General features: G+C 36.8%; 3 protein-coding genes across 5 annotated transcripts; all 3 read right to left on the bottom strand.

Moving 5' to 3' along the window:
• Window positions 1–1,169: 1,169 nt before the first annotated feature.
• LOC103038664 (uncharacterized) lies at window positions 1,170–3,067 on the bottom strand. 2 transcript variants are annotated; one of them, XM_007248663.4, is made up of 5 exons: window positions 2,906–3,067; window positions 2,437–2,784; window positions 2,261–2,320; window positions 2,097–2,156; window positions 1,170–1,650 (listed from the first exon to the last, which is right to left on the bottom strand). In XM_007248663.4, the coding sequence occupies exons 1-5, from the start codon at window positions 3,021–3,023 to the stop codon at window positions 1,508–1,510; spliced, it is 729 nt and encodes a 242-aa protein (XP_007248725.3). In that variant the 5' UTR covers window positions 3,024–3,067; the 3' UTR covers window positions 1,170–1,507. The 2 variants fall into 2 exon arrangements, with proteins under 2 accessions (XP_007248725.3, XP_015461144.2); XM_015605658.3 differs by lacking the exon at window positions 2,097–2,156.
• A 695-nt stretch (window positions 3,068–3,762) lies between these two features.
• zgc:66472 (chromo domain-containing protein) lies at window positions 3,763–11,355 on the bottom strand. 2 transcript variants are annotated; one of them, XM_007248545.4, is made up of 7 exons: window positions 11,123–11,354; window positions 8,476–8,844; window positions 7,516–7,639; window positions 6,309–7,418; window positions 6,089–6,156; window positions 5,397–5,440; window positions 3,763–5,276 (listed from the first exon to the last, which is right to left on the bottom strand). In XM_007248545.4, exons 2-7 carry the CDS (start codon window positions 8,839–8,841, stop codon window positions 5,177–5,179), a joined length of 1,812 nt encoding a protein of 603 aa, XP_007248607.2. In that variant the 5' UTR covers window positions 8,842–8,844; window positions 11,123–11,354; the 3' UTR covers window positions 3,763–5,176. The 2 variants fall into 2 exon arrangements, 1 of the variants encoding a protein (XP_007248607.2); XR_454709.4 differs by lacking the exon at window positions 3,763–5,276 and having other exon boundaries at window positions 5,418–5,440; window positions 6,314–7,418; window positions 11,123–11,355.
• Window positions 11,356–11,983: 628 nt separating this feature from the next.
• LOC103031077 (uncharacterized) lies at window positions 11,984–15,838 on the bottom strand. The gene is made up of 5 exons (XM_007248549.3): window positions 15,740–15,838; window positions 14,296–14,607; window positions 13,963–14,053; window positions 13,495–13,802; window positions 11,984–13,324 (listed from the first exon to the last, which is right to left on the bottom strand). Exons 2-5 carry the CDS (start codon window positions 14,551–14,553, stop codon window positions 12,086–12,088), a joined length of 1,896 nt encoding a protein of 631 aa, XP_007248611.3. The 5' UTR covers window positions 14,554–14,607; window positions 15,740–15,838; the 3' UTR covers window positions 11,984–12,085.
• Between the last annotated feature and the right edge of the window lie 1,059 nt (window positions 15,839–16,897).

Raw genomic sequence — 16,897 nt, 5'->3', positions numbered from 1 at the left:
CGTGCCCAGTCATGTCACTGGAAAATGTATATCACCTAAGATAAATTTACTTTGTAAACTTATGATGTTTATGTTTATGACATTATGATGAAAAAAATAACAGAAGGAATCCAGTAGGGCTAACTTTAAACTACAGCAGTTGCAACTTGCAAAGTCTGCAACAAAAGTAGAAGTAACCCAACTTCCTTATCTAGACCTAAGGTGCCCCTATCTTACTAAATTCACTTCCATTGCAAGTGTGATTTTCCATCTGGGAGTGAAAAAATAAAAGAAATAAAAGCAAAAAAAAAAAAAAAAAACACAGACAGTGGTTAGAGGAGCAGATAATAAAGATAAAATATGATGCCAAATAAATAAATGCTATGTCTAAGGCAGAACATCTAGTATCATAATTTTCTATATTTTGTTTAATCTGGCACATAATATTAGTCCTGCAGTCCTGCTCAGGAACTCTACACTGATCCATTACTGCCACACTCCATATCTATACATATGGTTCGCTTAAACTGCCTGAATTTTAACATTAACAATGAGCATGTGCCAATTACCGATAACTCATAACCTGTTTCGTCATTAGCTATAGTTCCCCATGATCTGTCTGTACAGTTGTTTTTGTTCTGTTATTTGTTTGTGCTGTCCAGGTCGACCAGAGGAGGATGGGTTCCTCTTACTAAGTATTGGTTCCTCCCAAGGTTTATTTCACTTAGGTACAAGGGAGTTTTTCCTTGCCACTGTCTTACTTACTCAAAAGAGGCTTGGGCCATATCTCTGTACAGCTGCTTTGTGACAACATTCAAACTTCATTTAAACTTCTACAGGTTTAGGCATTCCCAGGCTGGTCTCCTAGGGAAACCCTTCACATACTGCTGATATTTACATACTGTGTGATTTTCACATCAGTGTAATGTCTGTCTATATACTATTAAGTACTTTAAAATGCTTGGAAGGAAACTACTTTCTACATCATATTATATACATCAATTAGAAATTGATCTAATGAAGATAGTTCATTTTGCAAGCTAGAAAGAAGCTAATGGCAGCATGTTGCATATTAACCTTCTTAAAAAAAGTTTCTATAAAATAAAATACAGCCCCGTAGTTATTAGACTCCTGCTTTAACATTTCCAGTATCATACCCCCAATAAGATAAGTAAGTCTGAATATTTGATTTTATTTCTTATATTTATTGCACAATTTACAATAACGTTTGAGATGAGAGAGACATTGATTATTTACAAGTAAACCATACAAGAACCAAAATATGAGTCACTATCCAGAAAGATAATGCTTTGAGAAACATACTCAGTGAAAGGATTTCATATTTACATTTCATTATATACTTACATAGAATTAAAGATAATACATTCAGATAGGCTACTAATTTAGCCTCCTTTTCATTCCACACCGACACGGTTTTCTTAGAATTTTTTTCTTTAGAATTTGAACAGACCATCTCTTACATATATGTTTCTGCCCATTACTATAATCGAAGACGATCAGCCTGATTTTAAGAGGGTTTCCTTATTGGCCTGCCAGCTATCAAATGCACAACAACAACTGCCAGCAGCATTCCTAACTGTCCAACACCCAGCACTGCTGCAAATATTGTATAGGGGTTGAAACCATTTTCAGCTACAGAAGGAACTGGATCTGAGGAAATTCAGAGAAAACAGTTACAACACAAATACGGAAATAAGAAAGGATAGAAGTGTTTTCTTCAAAAAAAGTTTTCTCTGGATTCAGTTTGGCTAACACAAAAAACCCTAAGAATTTAAGGAAACTACTTACTACCGCACAGTATACAAATTATCTAGGAAATGTTTTAATGAAGCTAACAGTTACTCAAAAAAACTAACTTGCAGCTAGCACAGGTGTTTCTACAGCATTAAAGCCTTAACATAATGTTCATTGCCATGCTTTAGAGTGCACCTTCTTCATAGAGAGTGCTTTGTACCAAAAAGTCCAATAAAGAAATGGTCATAGATTTAACCAGAATAATGTTTTAGTGGAAGCATTTAGTGGAACTATTTTTTTCACTGCCTATACAAAACATGTTCTATAAACTATTATCAGTGTGATCTGCCCACGTTTGTTACCGTTTCTATTGCTGGTGATATTTGTTGTGTTCAATTTTGTCTCTGGCTGAGCAGGCATACCTGAAATATGACAAAAAAAAAAACAGTGATTCTGTATAGAACAAGAAATCTGTACATCATGGCACTTAATATTTTGTATATGATAATCTGCCCTAGTGTGTTACCTTGTTCATAGCTGGTGATTTTTTCAGTGTTAGTACTTGTCTTTGGCTGAGCAGGCTTAGCTGAAAGGTGACAAAAAATAATGTGTTTTTGTATAGAGGGAGATATATCTACATCATGGAACTCTTCTAACATTGTGTAAGAAATATTATATAAGAAATGTGTTAAGAAATGTTACCATATATGTGTACTCCTTCTTCAAACTCCATGCGTTTACCATCTAGGGTTCCACAGTAATATGAGGCAAGATCACTTTTCAAGACATGGAGAATTTTAAGTCCAAAAAACCTCTCGTCTAGACCAAGAGAACCCCTATAACGAGAGGTGTCGTAATTCCAAACATCTGATACTATTCCATCACTTTTCAGACCAGCAACCATTAGAAGCCTTGGTTTGTCCTCCATGCTTACTTTCAACCAGAAGATTTCATGGTGCAAAGAGATGTTGCACTTCAGTGTGACAGCTTGTCCGAGTTCCACCTCTAGCATTTCTACTGCTTCCAAAGCCGTGAATGGCAGAAAGACCGCTGGTAAAAACAAATACCTATTTTTTTAATCTACTTAAATTCTACTTGATAATCACAGTATTTATTTTACAAGAAGCTTCACTACTCATAGCCTTTAAATATTGTAAAGGTAGAAACTTACCTGTGAATAAATATAAAGAGAGCAGCATCGTGTGGTTGAAAGCCGAGACCGTGTTGTTTCCTTTCAGTGAAATCTCTGAACTTATCTTGTAAACGAAAGCAAAGTGGCCTTTTTCCATTACCCTCCCCCTTACTCACTGTAGCCCACTGCTGAAAACCACACTTCCTTATGCACTTGACAGTTTCCAATATTTTTTTTTCCACAGTTAAACTAAATGAGCATAAATTGTTTAAATGTAACAATAGCAGTAGACTCTTTAAATGAGAACTATATAGAACAGGTTTCCATCACATATATATACAAAGCACTTCACCAAACAAAGAGCCATTCAAGCATTCAAAGGTTTCTTTAAGTTGTCGTGGGTCTGGATTTTGACATTTGTCTTTAATAAGAGCACATTCAAATAGATCACATATTTAAGATGTAAGGTGCTGACACAGATTGCTTTTTGGGGTATATAACTGAACACATTAGTGTTCATGCCTAATGTCAGGCATGGCCTAGTGGGATTGTAAGCTCCCAGTATTGCGCTGTGAAGCAGGGTAACTGTGCTAAATGGAATTATGAAGCTTCAGCCAAAATTTTTGGGCTAAGGTAAGGTTAGAGATGAGGGATGATCATCCAACATCCTCACCTAACAAACACTTCTGGATGTCTGAATGCAATCATATCTCTATAGCAATGCTCCTAAGTCCAGTAAGTATTCCAAAAAATTGATGAAACAATAAACAAGTAGGTGTCCCAATACATTTTTTTTTCTTTCCTAAAAGTGCTTCAATTTAAAGGAATATATAAAAAAAAACACACAGTAAAAATTATGATTTGTGCATCTTTTAAACTGAACAAAACTGAAAATGTGATTTCACAATGTTTCAAAATGTTTATTTAGGAATTAAGATTAAAACTTCAACATCTAAATTACACATCACCAAACAGAAGCAGCAGAACTCTGTACTCTCCAACAGGAAGTGTGAATAAAAGGATGTCTGTCTGGTCAACTTGTGATTACTCATTTATACCAGGTCTGTTAGTGTGGTCATGTTTTCTGGGTCATTTTTACCACAAACAGTCAAATTTCCAATTAAGTAATAAAAAAAATTAAAACACAGTAAGCAGACAGTCTTGAATTAACGTACTTCATACACTTGGACTATCAGCACTACTATCTATCTATCTATCTATCTATCTATCTATCTATCTATCTATCTATCTATCTATCTATATATATATATATATATATATATATGTCCCTAGCTTTACAACAACTTTAAACTCTTGTATGACTACATTTTTTCAATAAACGTTTTTTTTTTTTTTTTTTGGAAATATGCTCATAAAATCACAAATAATCAACATGTGACCTGTTAGAGCCAGCATCTCCTACCAATAACCACCAATTTTACAGAGTTTATATAAAAAGAAGCATTCACAAACCTTTGTGCTACAGGCTTTAACAGCACATATGGACATGGCATCTAGATACTGAATAACATATCAGAACACAAGGCAAATACATTTTTAACATTTAGTTTACATTCAGGTAATGTGCAAGTCATTTAATGCAGCAACTCAGATCCAACAACAATGCTACACATCATGGAAATGGCTTCGGTACTATGCTTAAAGTGATTTTCAGAAAGACTGCAAACAGTGTTTAAAACGTATAAAACAGGTTTCGTACACTGACAAGTAAACATTCAAGTTATTCGAGGCAGTAAATTAATAATCAGCGGATATATATTTGTCTTAAGATCTTAAATGTTTAATATAATACAAATTAACAAATAATAAAAAAATATATATATAAAAGTAAGCTAACTGAAACTCAGATCAGCTTGCTGCAAATAAAGACGTGTGAAAATATTCATATACAAACATTGACACATCTGATCTAATGGCTCTTTGTCTTTAAAATAGAAAGGATTATATTCTGTGTAGAGAATATGCCATTTGATCAGGTGTGTACAAACGTTTGGACACAGCAATATATAATTTAAATTGAAGTTCCACACATCAAACATCAGAACTATTTCCTAGTCACCTTTTATCTAATTTGCCACTATATAAGGTGTAAGAGACCAGAGAATGCTGAGGCAAGTCATGCAGTCATTTGAATAAAACCGGACTGCATCTTATGTCCCAAAATAAGTACTGTTAACCTTACAAAAAAGATTTACTGATACGGGTCAGATTAAAATGGAGAGAGCAAGTGCAAATAAATTAAAACACATTTTTACAATATCAAATCATTATAGTCTGCTGCATGAAATTTTAGTCCTGCGTGTTAATGGGTACAGGTTCTTCATCTCTGCTGTCCTTATACGAGATAAAACTTTCAGCTGGCTCCCATGTATTTTTCCATTTTGCCCCACTGAAACAAAAAAAAACAACAACAGTATATATGTACGTGAAGTCTTATAACATGGCTTCAGATTAAAAAAAACAACAACAGTGACATGGTGATGGATCTATCGAATGCAGAGCAGCTTACCACAGTGAGCAAGGCATCCATTTAACTCTGACTTCATTTTGGCCCTTTTGTCACGTGAGGAAACAGAAGAGTGACATGAGAATAAAACCTTGTTATTTAACATAAGCTTATACTTTAAATTAAGATGTGAGGAGCACTTAAGGTATGTTCACACAGCAGGCAAAGGTGGCCGTATTCCGATTTTCACACCAAATCTGCTGTTCACACTACATGAGAGTGACTTTTTCCTTTTTTCACACTGCAGGTAAAGTTGCCCTAATACATTCTTTTTTTGTCATATGTGCCACAGATGTGTTCTCTGTGTGGCAATCAGAACAGTTTAAGACAATAAACAAAAAAAAACATTCAATTTGACAGTTTAATTCAGAATTGGGTCACTGCTATTTAAATCTAAAAAAACTTGTGGTCACATAACATCCCCCTTTTAAGTCAAGCTTAAGCACAATCTCTGATATGCCCCCCTATTGTGACACTTTTATGAGTGTAAACTGTTTCTAGAAAGTTTCTATATAGGTCACATTAAATAGACATAATTGTATGAACAACCTAAGAAAACACTGCATTTGGTGACAATCAGATTTTCCCATTTTGCCTGTTGTGAAATACAGAGTATTTAATGTGCAGTTTTCAAGTTAAATGCAAAACAAAATTCAAGTACACAGCTACTTTTATTAGCTTTTCCATTGACCTACCTTTGTGTTTCTCCATCTAAGAATTTTCTCAACTGGAAACACCCCATTGTGCACATTATGATCACAATCTAGAGACCAAGGAGAAATATCTTTTAAACTTAACCATTGAAAATGTGTGAAGAATCAAAGTTTGATCACAGAATAATATACATTTTTACTGTTATCTTAAACTTAGTACAAAGAACATAATGATTTAAAAACAAGATGTCTGTAACTATACCCAACATTTTCCGCTTTCTTGAATTTAATCCCACTGTTGACTCATCACTTGCACCAGAAGATCCTTCTTCACCATTCATGGGGGCAGCTGTAGGTACAGTCAATGACTGGTCAGAGGCAGTCGGAATTAAAGGGAACGTCGTCTCCTCATGTGACTGCTTTATATTTTCACCTGTTTCACTTTCTGACCTTAAATCCAAGATGTTCCCGGTCTGAGATCCAGATTCCTTAAAATCTGGTGTGCTTATGAAAGTGACTGCTGATGGTGCACTGGCACCCTCTCTCAAAGCAGGGTTTTCTACTGCAGAGAGCCGGTTCTGCGATGTGTCCATGGAGCTCAGACTTGGTTTTTCGGTTTGCAACAAAGAGCCTTTAGGGAACAAGGCAGCTTCCAACTGAGCATCTGAAATTCTCTCCAGGCGAACCTGAACCTTGGCCTTCAGTTCTTTGGGTCGCATAAGCAGCTGGGAGGGTATGGAGGCAGCTTGTTGGGCATTCTCAGCAACATTAGAATGGGCATGTATCCTTTTGTGCAAATTCCAGCAACATCTGCTAGCAAACATGTGACCACAGAGATAGCAGCAGTACTTAAAATGGTTGTTTGAAGACTGAGTGGTCCGCCTGTGTGCAGTGAGATGCGAAGGAGTTGGAAATGTGTCTCCGCACCTACTGCAAGTGTACACTTTATGAATCACCTCTTGTTTGAATTTTGGCTTCTTCACTTGAAGTGAGCATTGGTCTGATGAGCAGCACAAACAAGTCCTGTGGTTGTTAAGAAGCTGTCGATCACGAAGTGTGTGTGTAGGAGTGCTAGTGCCTGTAGAAGAAAGTTTCTTTTGAATGATTTTTCTCCTTTTTACCACTGCTCTTTTGCATCTGTTTTTACCAAGAATAATTCTGCTTGTACTAGTGGAGGGTTGCTGAGGGTCCATTAGTCTATCTGGTTGAACTGTTGACCTTGACACTACTTTATCCCCTGCCGTGGAATTTTGATGCTCTGTGACTTTAGGTTTAGGTGGACGGCCTCTTTTGCGTTTAACTGGAGTCTGGCAGACCCCTGATTCTTTAGTTTGGTTTGAACTATTTACAGGCTGGTTCATGCCAGATGTACCTGCAAATAAAACAAAAATATTTTTGAAATACAAAATAATAAAAGAAACCAGGACTGAACATTAATAATTATTTTTTGTGGTGGAAAAAATAGATACCTGGGGTTTCTAAAGTTGTACCAGTTGAAGAAGTCTTGAAACCCACAGGTCCATGGACTTCCAGACTTGTCTCAGTGACCACTGTGTTCTCCACTGGGACATAGTCATGTGTTTGCATTGCATCCTACAAGAAATGAGAAATCATACAATTATCAGAACCTTGTTTTAAATCAGATGACACCAAGCTATCAGAGGTTAAACCTGAATCTGTGGTAAGCACTAAAGCCGTAGGGAATCCAAAGCTGAATGTTCTGTATTGTTACTCTTGCTCTTCTGAGCACTTAATATTCATAAACAAAGTATACTACTTTAATAGTATTCTATTGAACAATAAATGCCTCATAATTTGCCATAGTTGACCCCCTTAAATGTAAACTGTGAGGAGATAATCTTGTTTATTGCTTGTTAATCGGTTCAAATAGTACTTGCCCCTTATTTTATTTATTATTGCACTATAACATCTTTACATCTAGACTACAACAGAGTTGGAGGTTTAATTAAATAAATAATAACATAACACTTTATTTTGTGTTTGCTAAGGTTTTAAAAGCCTTTACTCTGACAACCACACTTGAAGATTGAAAACAAGGACTCTGGACTGTGTAGATGTACATGGTGTGATTCTCATTTTTACAAATTTTATTTTGTGAGTTGGAAGAGTCAATAGATGCATAAACAGAAAGAGAGCCTGTTGGTGTTGCTTCTCAACATAAAGACCAAAAAAGAAAAGATAACTAATAATGCAATAAATAACAGTTAGACAAGAATACAGCAAAGAGGCTGAGGCTAACTGTCAACAGAAGGCAAAGAGACTGTATAAAAAGAACTGTGTTTGAAGTGTGAATACTATAAAATAATTGTGAACAAATGTTAGCACTCTGCAATTCGAAGTCCAAAAAGTACAAGAACACAAATTTACGAAGTTCTTGCAGAGTGCTGTCTATATGCAAAACATCATACCTTGCTTTCTCTGTCTGCTGGCAAAATTGTCCTAGTGTCTGAAACAGTGATCTGAATGCCCACATCTGACACCAGCACTTCCTCGGTTTCTCTTTTAAAGGTGCAGGTTGCTTGACTTCTCGAACTGGCCTCTGCTCTCTGCTCTTCGCTCTCTTCAAGCTTTTGCTTCAGCTCATCTATTTCTTTCCAGCTACGGGTGATCTCCACCTTGGTCTCCAAGAGTACTTCAGTGAATACCTTCACAATCTCTGAAGTGGTTTTTGCCATGAGTGACTCAATGAGACTCAGAAATTTGGTAGATATGGGGTCATCTAACTCCATGGTGTTAGGTGAAGAAAGCATACTGCTTAGTGGCTGCTCCTGCATTTCCTGTGCATAAAGTTACATGGTTAAAATAAATGACAATAACATACATAAAATGCAGCTGATGCAGCACTTCCTATGTTCAGCCATGCACCATCTTTCCATACAATGGTCAAATCTAGATTTGCACCAACCATTCTTTAAATGCATGAAAAACAGGACAGAGATTGTATTCCTGTCACCGGTGTGGTCAAACGAACATCTGCTGAGTGATTTCAAAGGCTGAATGAAGACCAATCTTATCCAAGAGTAGATACTTAAATAAGCCTTTACCAAAGACGGTACTTGTGGCTTTCTTTGACATACTGATGAAGTGTAGTATGTGAGCAATCTGCATAGTGCCACATTTGTAAGGAATATGCATTTGTGGGATGAGCAGTAGAGCTGAGTATGTGGGTTGAGCACTGCTTCTCAATTGATTGGCAGAACCTGTGAGCATGGGCCCTGCTATAGTGGACCGTAGGTGTCTCAAAAAGAAAAGTGAGTCAATCGCAGCTGTTTGGCATTGGTTGTGTGCACAACCCACACACCCAGTCCTACTGCTCATCCCACAAATACATGTTCCTTATAAATGTGGCACCATTTAAAAGGTAATTTGTGCTATGTTTACATTGGTATTCATATGAACACAGATTTGACAGTATCTAATCTTGAGAAATCTTTTCTTGATTTTTTTTTCTCCTTTTCTTTTATTTAAATCTAGGGATATTATGTAAATAAAAACTATTTTTTTGTATGAAAGCACATGCTAAATACTTTACATGTAAAATCTAGAAAATATTGTTTGTATGTGTCACATCTCTCCTATGCAGATATACGGTCATGTAGTTGCACAATGTGGTGTCTGATGACCAAAATCTGTGAACCATTCATCCGTTCATGAGTGTTCAGTTATACTATATTAAAACTATTCAGGTAACTGTGGAACCCCATTTGCACTGCTTGAAAGGCTCCTTCACTAAATCATAATTATGAGATATGAGGCCATAATTATGAGATTCTAAGCCATAATTACGATAATTGCTGCAGGCATTTACTGTGGCATTGTTTCAAAAAGCTTCAACAATGTGACAAGGTTAATTTCAAACCAGTGTTGCATTCATTTTTCACCAGTATCTTGCACTGATGATGGTAGAGTCTGACTGCTGCACAAGGCCTTTTTCAGTCCAGCCTGAAGAATCCTGCCATTGTCATCTTGGAATATGCCCGTGTCAACAGGGAATAAAAAAATCCATTGATGGAATAACCTGGTCTATATTCAGTATATTCAGGTAGTCAGCTGACCTCAATCTTTTAGCACATACTGTTGCTGAACCTAGACCTGCAGACCAACTGCAGCAACCCCACATCATTTGCTTAGTTAAATCCAGGTGGAGACTAATGCTAGCTTGGGGGTATTAGCCAGAGTTGCCAGGTGCGCCGTTTTCCCGCCAAATTGGACTTGTTTAAATATCCGTCGCGGGTGTGAGAGAGAGAGAGAGAGAGAGAGAGAGAGAGAGAGAGAGAGAGAGAGAGAGAGAGAGAGAGAGAGAGAGAAATAGAGAGAGATACAGAGACAGAGAGCTGGGGAGAGAGTAATTAAGAGAGATGGAGAGAAAGATGGAGAGAGAAAGGGGAGAGAGAGAAATAATAATGTAACCAGAAATCACCAGGCGATTAAAAAAATTAAAGGGAGAGATTTTAAGGCAAGTTCAAGAGAAGCAGGAAAAGAAAATATGCTAATTATGTTGCTATTAAATGTTTTTGACTGAGATATAAAACTTAATAAAATATAAAAGAACTAAAAAACACTAATGTTACAATATTATTAATGACTTTCAGTTAAATAGCAATACTGATAATAAATCACTCAAACAAAACATTAAGTCGTACACTCATAGTTGTTTTGCCGTTTGCATCAAACGTGTGACAGACATATATATATGTATTTTATCAGGTAAATCTAGAGGTAGGGTAAGATGCTGAATTTGGCAATAAACTGACAGAATAAAGACGTTAGTAACGGTAATCTCAGTACGTTAGTTAGCTAGGTATGTTATTAAGGCTGTTTTGTGGAAATACCCCTGATTTTTTCCCTTACCAGGGGAAATCGGGGGGTTGGGAACAGCTATAGGTTAGATTAGCTACTGCGGTTTGTCCATTCACACACAAACCGCTAGCTCTCAAACCCCGACTACTACCGCCACCCAGCACATCTCTCTGAGCGGACAGACAGACAATCAGGGCATGTAGTGCAGGGGTATACTGAGTATGAAGATGAAAATGACCCAAATTAGCCACAAACCTTAAATATAAACGCAGTGCTGCTCTTTGACCGACCCTCCGCTCGTCTCCCCAACTCTTTTCCATCCAGACCGAGCGGTGCGGTTTGGAAAGAACCCGGCTAGAAACACTCACCGCGAGTTCGGTTCCATTCTGGATAACTATGAGATTCTCCAAATGTGAAAACGATTTAAAACGTATATATATTTCCATTCAAGTATATATTTTTCCATTCAAGTAAAAGTCATTTGGATCATACCATCGAATCTTGTTTAGAAGATGCAAAAAAAAAAAAAAAAAAAAAAAAAAAACATTTAAAAACCACCCAAAAAAAATTGCACACTTAATTACACTTTGGACACGCGTTTCCACAGAGATCCACGTAAACACTATAAAGAAAAAATGGAGGAGCTACTGAATGCGATGTCACGTGACCAAGAAACCCTAAAAGAGTGAACAAGTGGTTAGAGTAAATAATTTGTCTAGCTAAAGCTGTCTTAAATGGAACTTACCTTCTCTTATACTGCAATTCTTACCAGACAGCATATCCAACCCCTACTGGCAAACCACATACACACTTAAGCCATGTGTATCAATACTATTTCTAAACCAAATATTGCAATGTAATGATGCATCATTTTTCCCTATGTCTTCACAATGCAACTTTCTCTGCATTTATGTATATTCTGGGCAGCAATGCATTGTATTAAAATTAGATTCCATTAAGCAACTTCTAGTTATCTGCATATTATATTATTTAAAACAGCTGCTTTACATTTCTAAAATAGATCTTTTTAATGTTAGCTGAAGATATAAAGAATATTATTTTATAAACATGTAGTTTTAGAGTGGACTACATGATGATGGAATTTATCAACATCAATTCATTTCAAAGGATTTATTGTCACTAATACAAAATAATGACATATGGGTAAGCAGAAATAGCACTAAAACCTTCCTATGTACTATTGACTCCGACATAACACTATTTCCATTTTCTTCTCATGTAATCCAACCATTGCTTTTTGTCCATTGTTTCAGTCTTAGGACAGTAAATAATTCCTTTGTATTGGCTATGACCAGTGACTGCTGAGCGAAACTGGCCACATTTTTTACACGTGTTTCCTTGCACTACCCTGTTGTAGGCACGTTTCTGACGAGGTTGGGAAGGAGACTCCTGGGTGGCACATTGTGGTACACCGTTCTGAGTTGGGCCACAGACAAAAGCAGGCAGTGGTTGGAGCATGTGCACTGCCTGCAGTACCGGTGCCGCCCTGACTGAAATTTGTGGTACCATCTGCAAGTACTGTGCAGCTTTTGGATCTGGCCCAAATAGCTCCCTTTGTGTAGGAAGCTTTGGTCTGATTGTTGGTGGTTCACATACAGCTCTTCTCTTCAAAATAGGCTGTCCTGCTGTACTTTCTAGAGGCCTGTGTTTAAAAGCAGGTAGCTGGTGTTGATTGAGTTCTGTTGGATGAGTTCTGGCTTGCAAAATTTTCTCAGCTTGTTGTAGTGATGAAGAGGGATCCTTCTTGAGCAGTTCTGAAAAACACTCATTTCTGATGTGAACATTAAAGTCAGATTTATGATTCTGATGTTGAGTGGGATCTATTGGAAGAGTTCTGGCCTGTATACGTGGCTTCTCAGCTTCTTGTAGCGATGGAGAAAGATCCTCCTTGAGTAATTCTGTCAAACCCTGGTCTTTGATGCGATGATTATGCCATTGGATCAAGGCATTCTGTTTTACCTCCACTAGCTGCAGTGATGTAGCCTGCATTACTGCACCATTCCCAAGCAGAAGCTCTCTAATCTTTCTATAGTCCTGCATAATCAATGTCCAGCGTTTCAGTATTCCTTCATCTTTTTTTGAAGGACAACCATGGATACTGCACAGCCTGATGAAGATGGCTTCTATCAAGCGGCAGCAGTCAGGACGTGTTGAGGAACTTGCTTCTAGAGTACACCTTGCTGTATTCACCATGCCCTGTAAGAGATTGTCTTCTTTTCCTGGTGACTGAAAATGGCCAGTGGTCAACCTCTCCTGGTGCAGAGCAACAAAACCAACCTGCTGCTTATCCCAACTGTCCAGATTCAGCCACAGGTCAATGATTGTGCTGACTTGCAGGTTGGTCAGTACCACAGTAGTAAGATTTCGCAGTTCCACCAAGTAGTCAGCCAGTCTTTCTACATGGTGAAAACCAGGGATGCCCTTTTCATCTACAGCCTGCACAAATGAAAACAGTATATATTTAAAAAGCACTGAACAAAAATTTCACAAAACACTCTTCTGTAATTTATAATGAGTGCAGAATCCTGGTGTGTGGCATATGAGTCATTCAAAGTCTAATGTTATGCAAGTTGGCCCAGGACAATCTAAAAGCATGGAACACTTACTGGCTTCTCATCCTGGATTTCTTCAGCAGCAAGACAGTCAGATGTGAAAGCCAGAGCCTCTGTTTTGAGAGAGTCAGAAGCTAGAGTAGAGGAGCTACAGGATGGTCGTGGGGGACTGAACAACGAAACAGCTTGGAGAGGAGACTTTGAGACATCACTCTCTGTCAAGGATTGTTGGTGCTCTCTAACTCCAAACGATTCAGACTGACATGCTGCTTTAGGTCTTTGTAAGGTCTGTGACATTTTGGCCTCTTGGGCCTCTTGGGTTTGGTTTGGACTATTTACAGATTGGTCAATGTCAGGTGCACCTGTAAAATATAAATAATTAAAAGGACAGCTCTATTTAAGTAGTGATAAGAATATAATTCTAATCATACAAAATTAAGTCATTGTTTGTGCAGATATAACACAAGTAATTCAAAGCAATGACAGTCCCTACTGATGCAGTTGGGGGGACTAAAACTTTACCATATGATGCCTGTAAAGTTGCTGATTCATGGTCCTCCACATTACTACCAGTGTGCTCAACTGTGGTATCCTTAGGGGTCTGCACAACATCCTACAAAAAAGTAAAATAGGAGCATGAAAAAAATAAAAAATATACATATAACATATTAAATAAATACATATTAAAATACTTAATCTAAAAAGAATAAAAATCTAAAAATAGAAGTTACACATAAATTATAGCATTGTTAGTAGCAACTGTCTTATTATGTAATGCATTACTTTCTAATTGGTTCATTTGATGTATGTCAAAGTATAGTTATGTGCTTTAGGTCAACAGTCTGAAAAGCTCACTTGTGACACCAGCACTTCTTCCATTTCTCTTTTGAAGTTGAGGGCTACTTCACTTCTCAAAACAACCTCTGCTCTCCGCTCCTCACTCTCTTCCAGTTTCTGTTTTAGCTCATCGATTTCTCTCCAGCTGCGGGTGATCTCTACCCTGGTTTCCATAAGCACTTCAACAAACACCTTCACAATCTCTGAGGTGGTTTTCGCCATGAGTGACTCAATTTGACTGAGAAATTTGGCATGTATAGTCTCCTCCACCTCCATGGTGGTTGGTGAGCGACTGTCGGCCTAGTTCCAGAGAAGAAGGACGTCCACTTTCTGTGAAACCAAAGGTTATGTTAGAATGAATATGCACTGTATCTAAATATATGTAATCAGGAAGTTTGCAGTACAACAGTACAACAGCTTCACACTGTCAGACTTAAACAAACTGTCATTAACATAAAGTGCCCAGACTGTTAAAAAGTGATTGTTGTTGTTGTCAGCTACCTGCTAAACTATGGTTTTCTAAATGACATATTTATGCCTTACATAAGGTATAAATATAGGTATAGGTATGAAGGTATATACGTATATTTAAGGTATAAAATATATATTTGTACCTTAAGACCCATTATTGAGTAACTACAATAAATGTATCTGATATTCATTTGTGCCTCGTCCTATGAGTTATTGTTGATAGATATTTAGACCACGCGCAGGTCCAATCATTTGAGGAATTCATGAATTTAATGCATTTATCGGTAAGAAAATCGAAGTGGAGATGATATATAACTTATATATTTATAATCTAGTGTGACAGATGTAAACCACAGTACACCATTATTTCTGACCCCTTTCAAAAATACAATTAAGTACCAGCATTTAAAAAAATGAAATCAAGATTTTATGTGATTTAGACAATGAATATGGTTGTGATTAATACAATTATTTTAATGGATAAGGAATTGGCAGCAAAATTACAAGTTTTTAACACTGATTCTTTCATTCACATTTAAAAATTCATTATCAAAAGCTTAGTCTTAAGGAAAAAAGTGTGATAAAACGTGATTAATCACAGAAGTATGTTGCGATTAACTTTTTCAATTGCTTTAATTTTAATAATTTATTTGTTTCTTCAATACATGCTTTATTATATATATTAATTTAAGAACAAATACATGATTCATTCCAACCAAATGTACTTATATAGCAGCAGAGATTTCTAGGTCACATACAATACAATCTAAAAAACTAAAAATATGTTTATTATTAACACAGGACTTTTGTGTTGCTAGGTTAAGTGGCTACAGATTTACCTTTCCGTGTTCTGATAATAATCCCGAAAAAACGCTGTTCATTCCCAAATCTCAAACCAAGACTAACAGATCTCGAGCCGACAATTTTTATAACCCGTATTTATTATTTTGAGACCGAAAAAAAGCCCGTAAAAAGCCATAAAAGCCCGTACCTTTAATGTAAACACCGCTGTTGTGATTGATCCTCAGATTTTTCCCATCCAGAGAGCGGAGTGTGGCTTCAGGAAAACCCGGGTAGAAACACAAAGCGCCTATCAGGTTCCGCGCAGAATCAAAACGCGAAAAAGCAAAATGTGAAAATGGTAAGAAAAGGGTTTCAGTGTGTTAAACCTCAAGAAATATATATATATATATATATATATATATATATATATATATATATATATATATATATATATATATATATAAAACAATATTGATATAAAATAAAAATATATTTTGATTAATTAAGCAGCTCACTCATGTTATTCCTTATTGTGCTGAAAAGAGAACAACTGTAGCAAATATTTGAAAGAGCCACTAAACCATATTTTTTTCATTAGTCGCTAAAATGTGTTCCTTTGAAGTTGTGAACCATACCAGTCCTGCATAAAATGTTTATAAAGATGCGTCTATGGAACTTTGGTATGTGGACATTCACAAAATGCAAATCACCTTCTGCCCCCCCAACCCACATCACCCAGTGCCCCTCCCAAACTAAAATCAATACAACAATACAACAATTTCAAGCTTGTATTTTATAATTTTATTCATTTGGTTCAAGTCGTGTCATGACTAGATATCTGGAAGGCAATCAAGTTTATTAAGGCATTTAAGTTGTTTAAATGGTAGAAACGGACTTGTAGACATACCTGTCAAGTCTCCCGTTTTGGCCGGGAAACTACCGTTGTTACACCGTTTTCTGTGACCGTCGGGTTTTGTGACCACAGAGGGCGCTACTTCACAGTTTCTGTTCACGGGCACGAGCGCGCTGCGTAGACTGCGTAAGCTACGCGGACTCGCTTTATTTTCTCTTTCTGCTGCTGTCGAACGATGAAAAAAGGGTGTTTACATTTTTATGTTGTCTATAAATAAAATAAATGATCTTGAACATGAACGTTTCATTATTAATTCTCTGCATTTTCACGTCGTATGAAGAAAGTAGGGGGGGGGGGGGGGGGGGGTGCACTGCAAAATACAAGCTTTTTCCCTAAACAAACCAAAACGTCAGAACCAGTAAAATATTAGATAAAACAGAAAACTGAGTAACACTAAGAAAATGTTTACTTTTATCCAATTACTTTTATGTTGAGTAGTATTGCAAAACAGAA

This window comes from Astyanax mexicanus, chromosome 7 (genome assembly GCF_023375975.1).
Source record: "Astyanax mexicanus isolate ESR-SI-001 chromosome 7, AstMex3_surface, whole genome shotgun sequence".
NCBI lineage: Eukaryota > Metazoa > Chordata > Actinopteri > Characiformes > Acestrorhamphidae > Astyanax > Astyanax mexicanus.
This window is presented reverse-complemented; position numbering and strand designations above follow the sequence as displayed.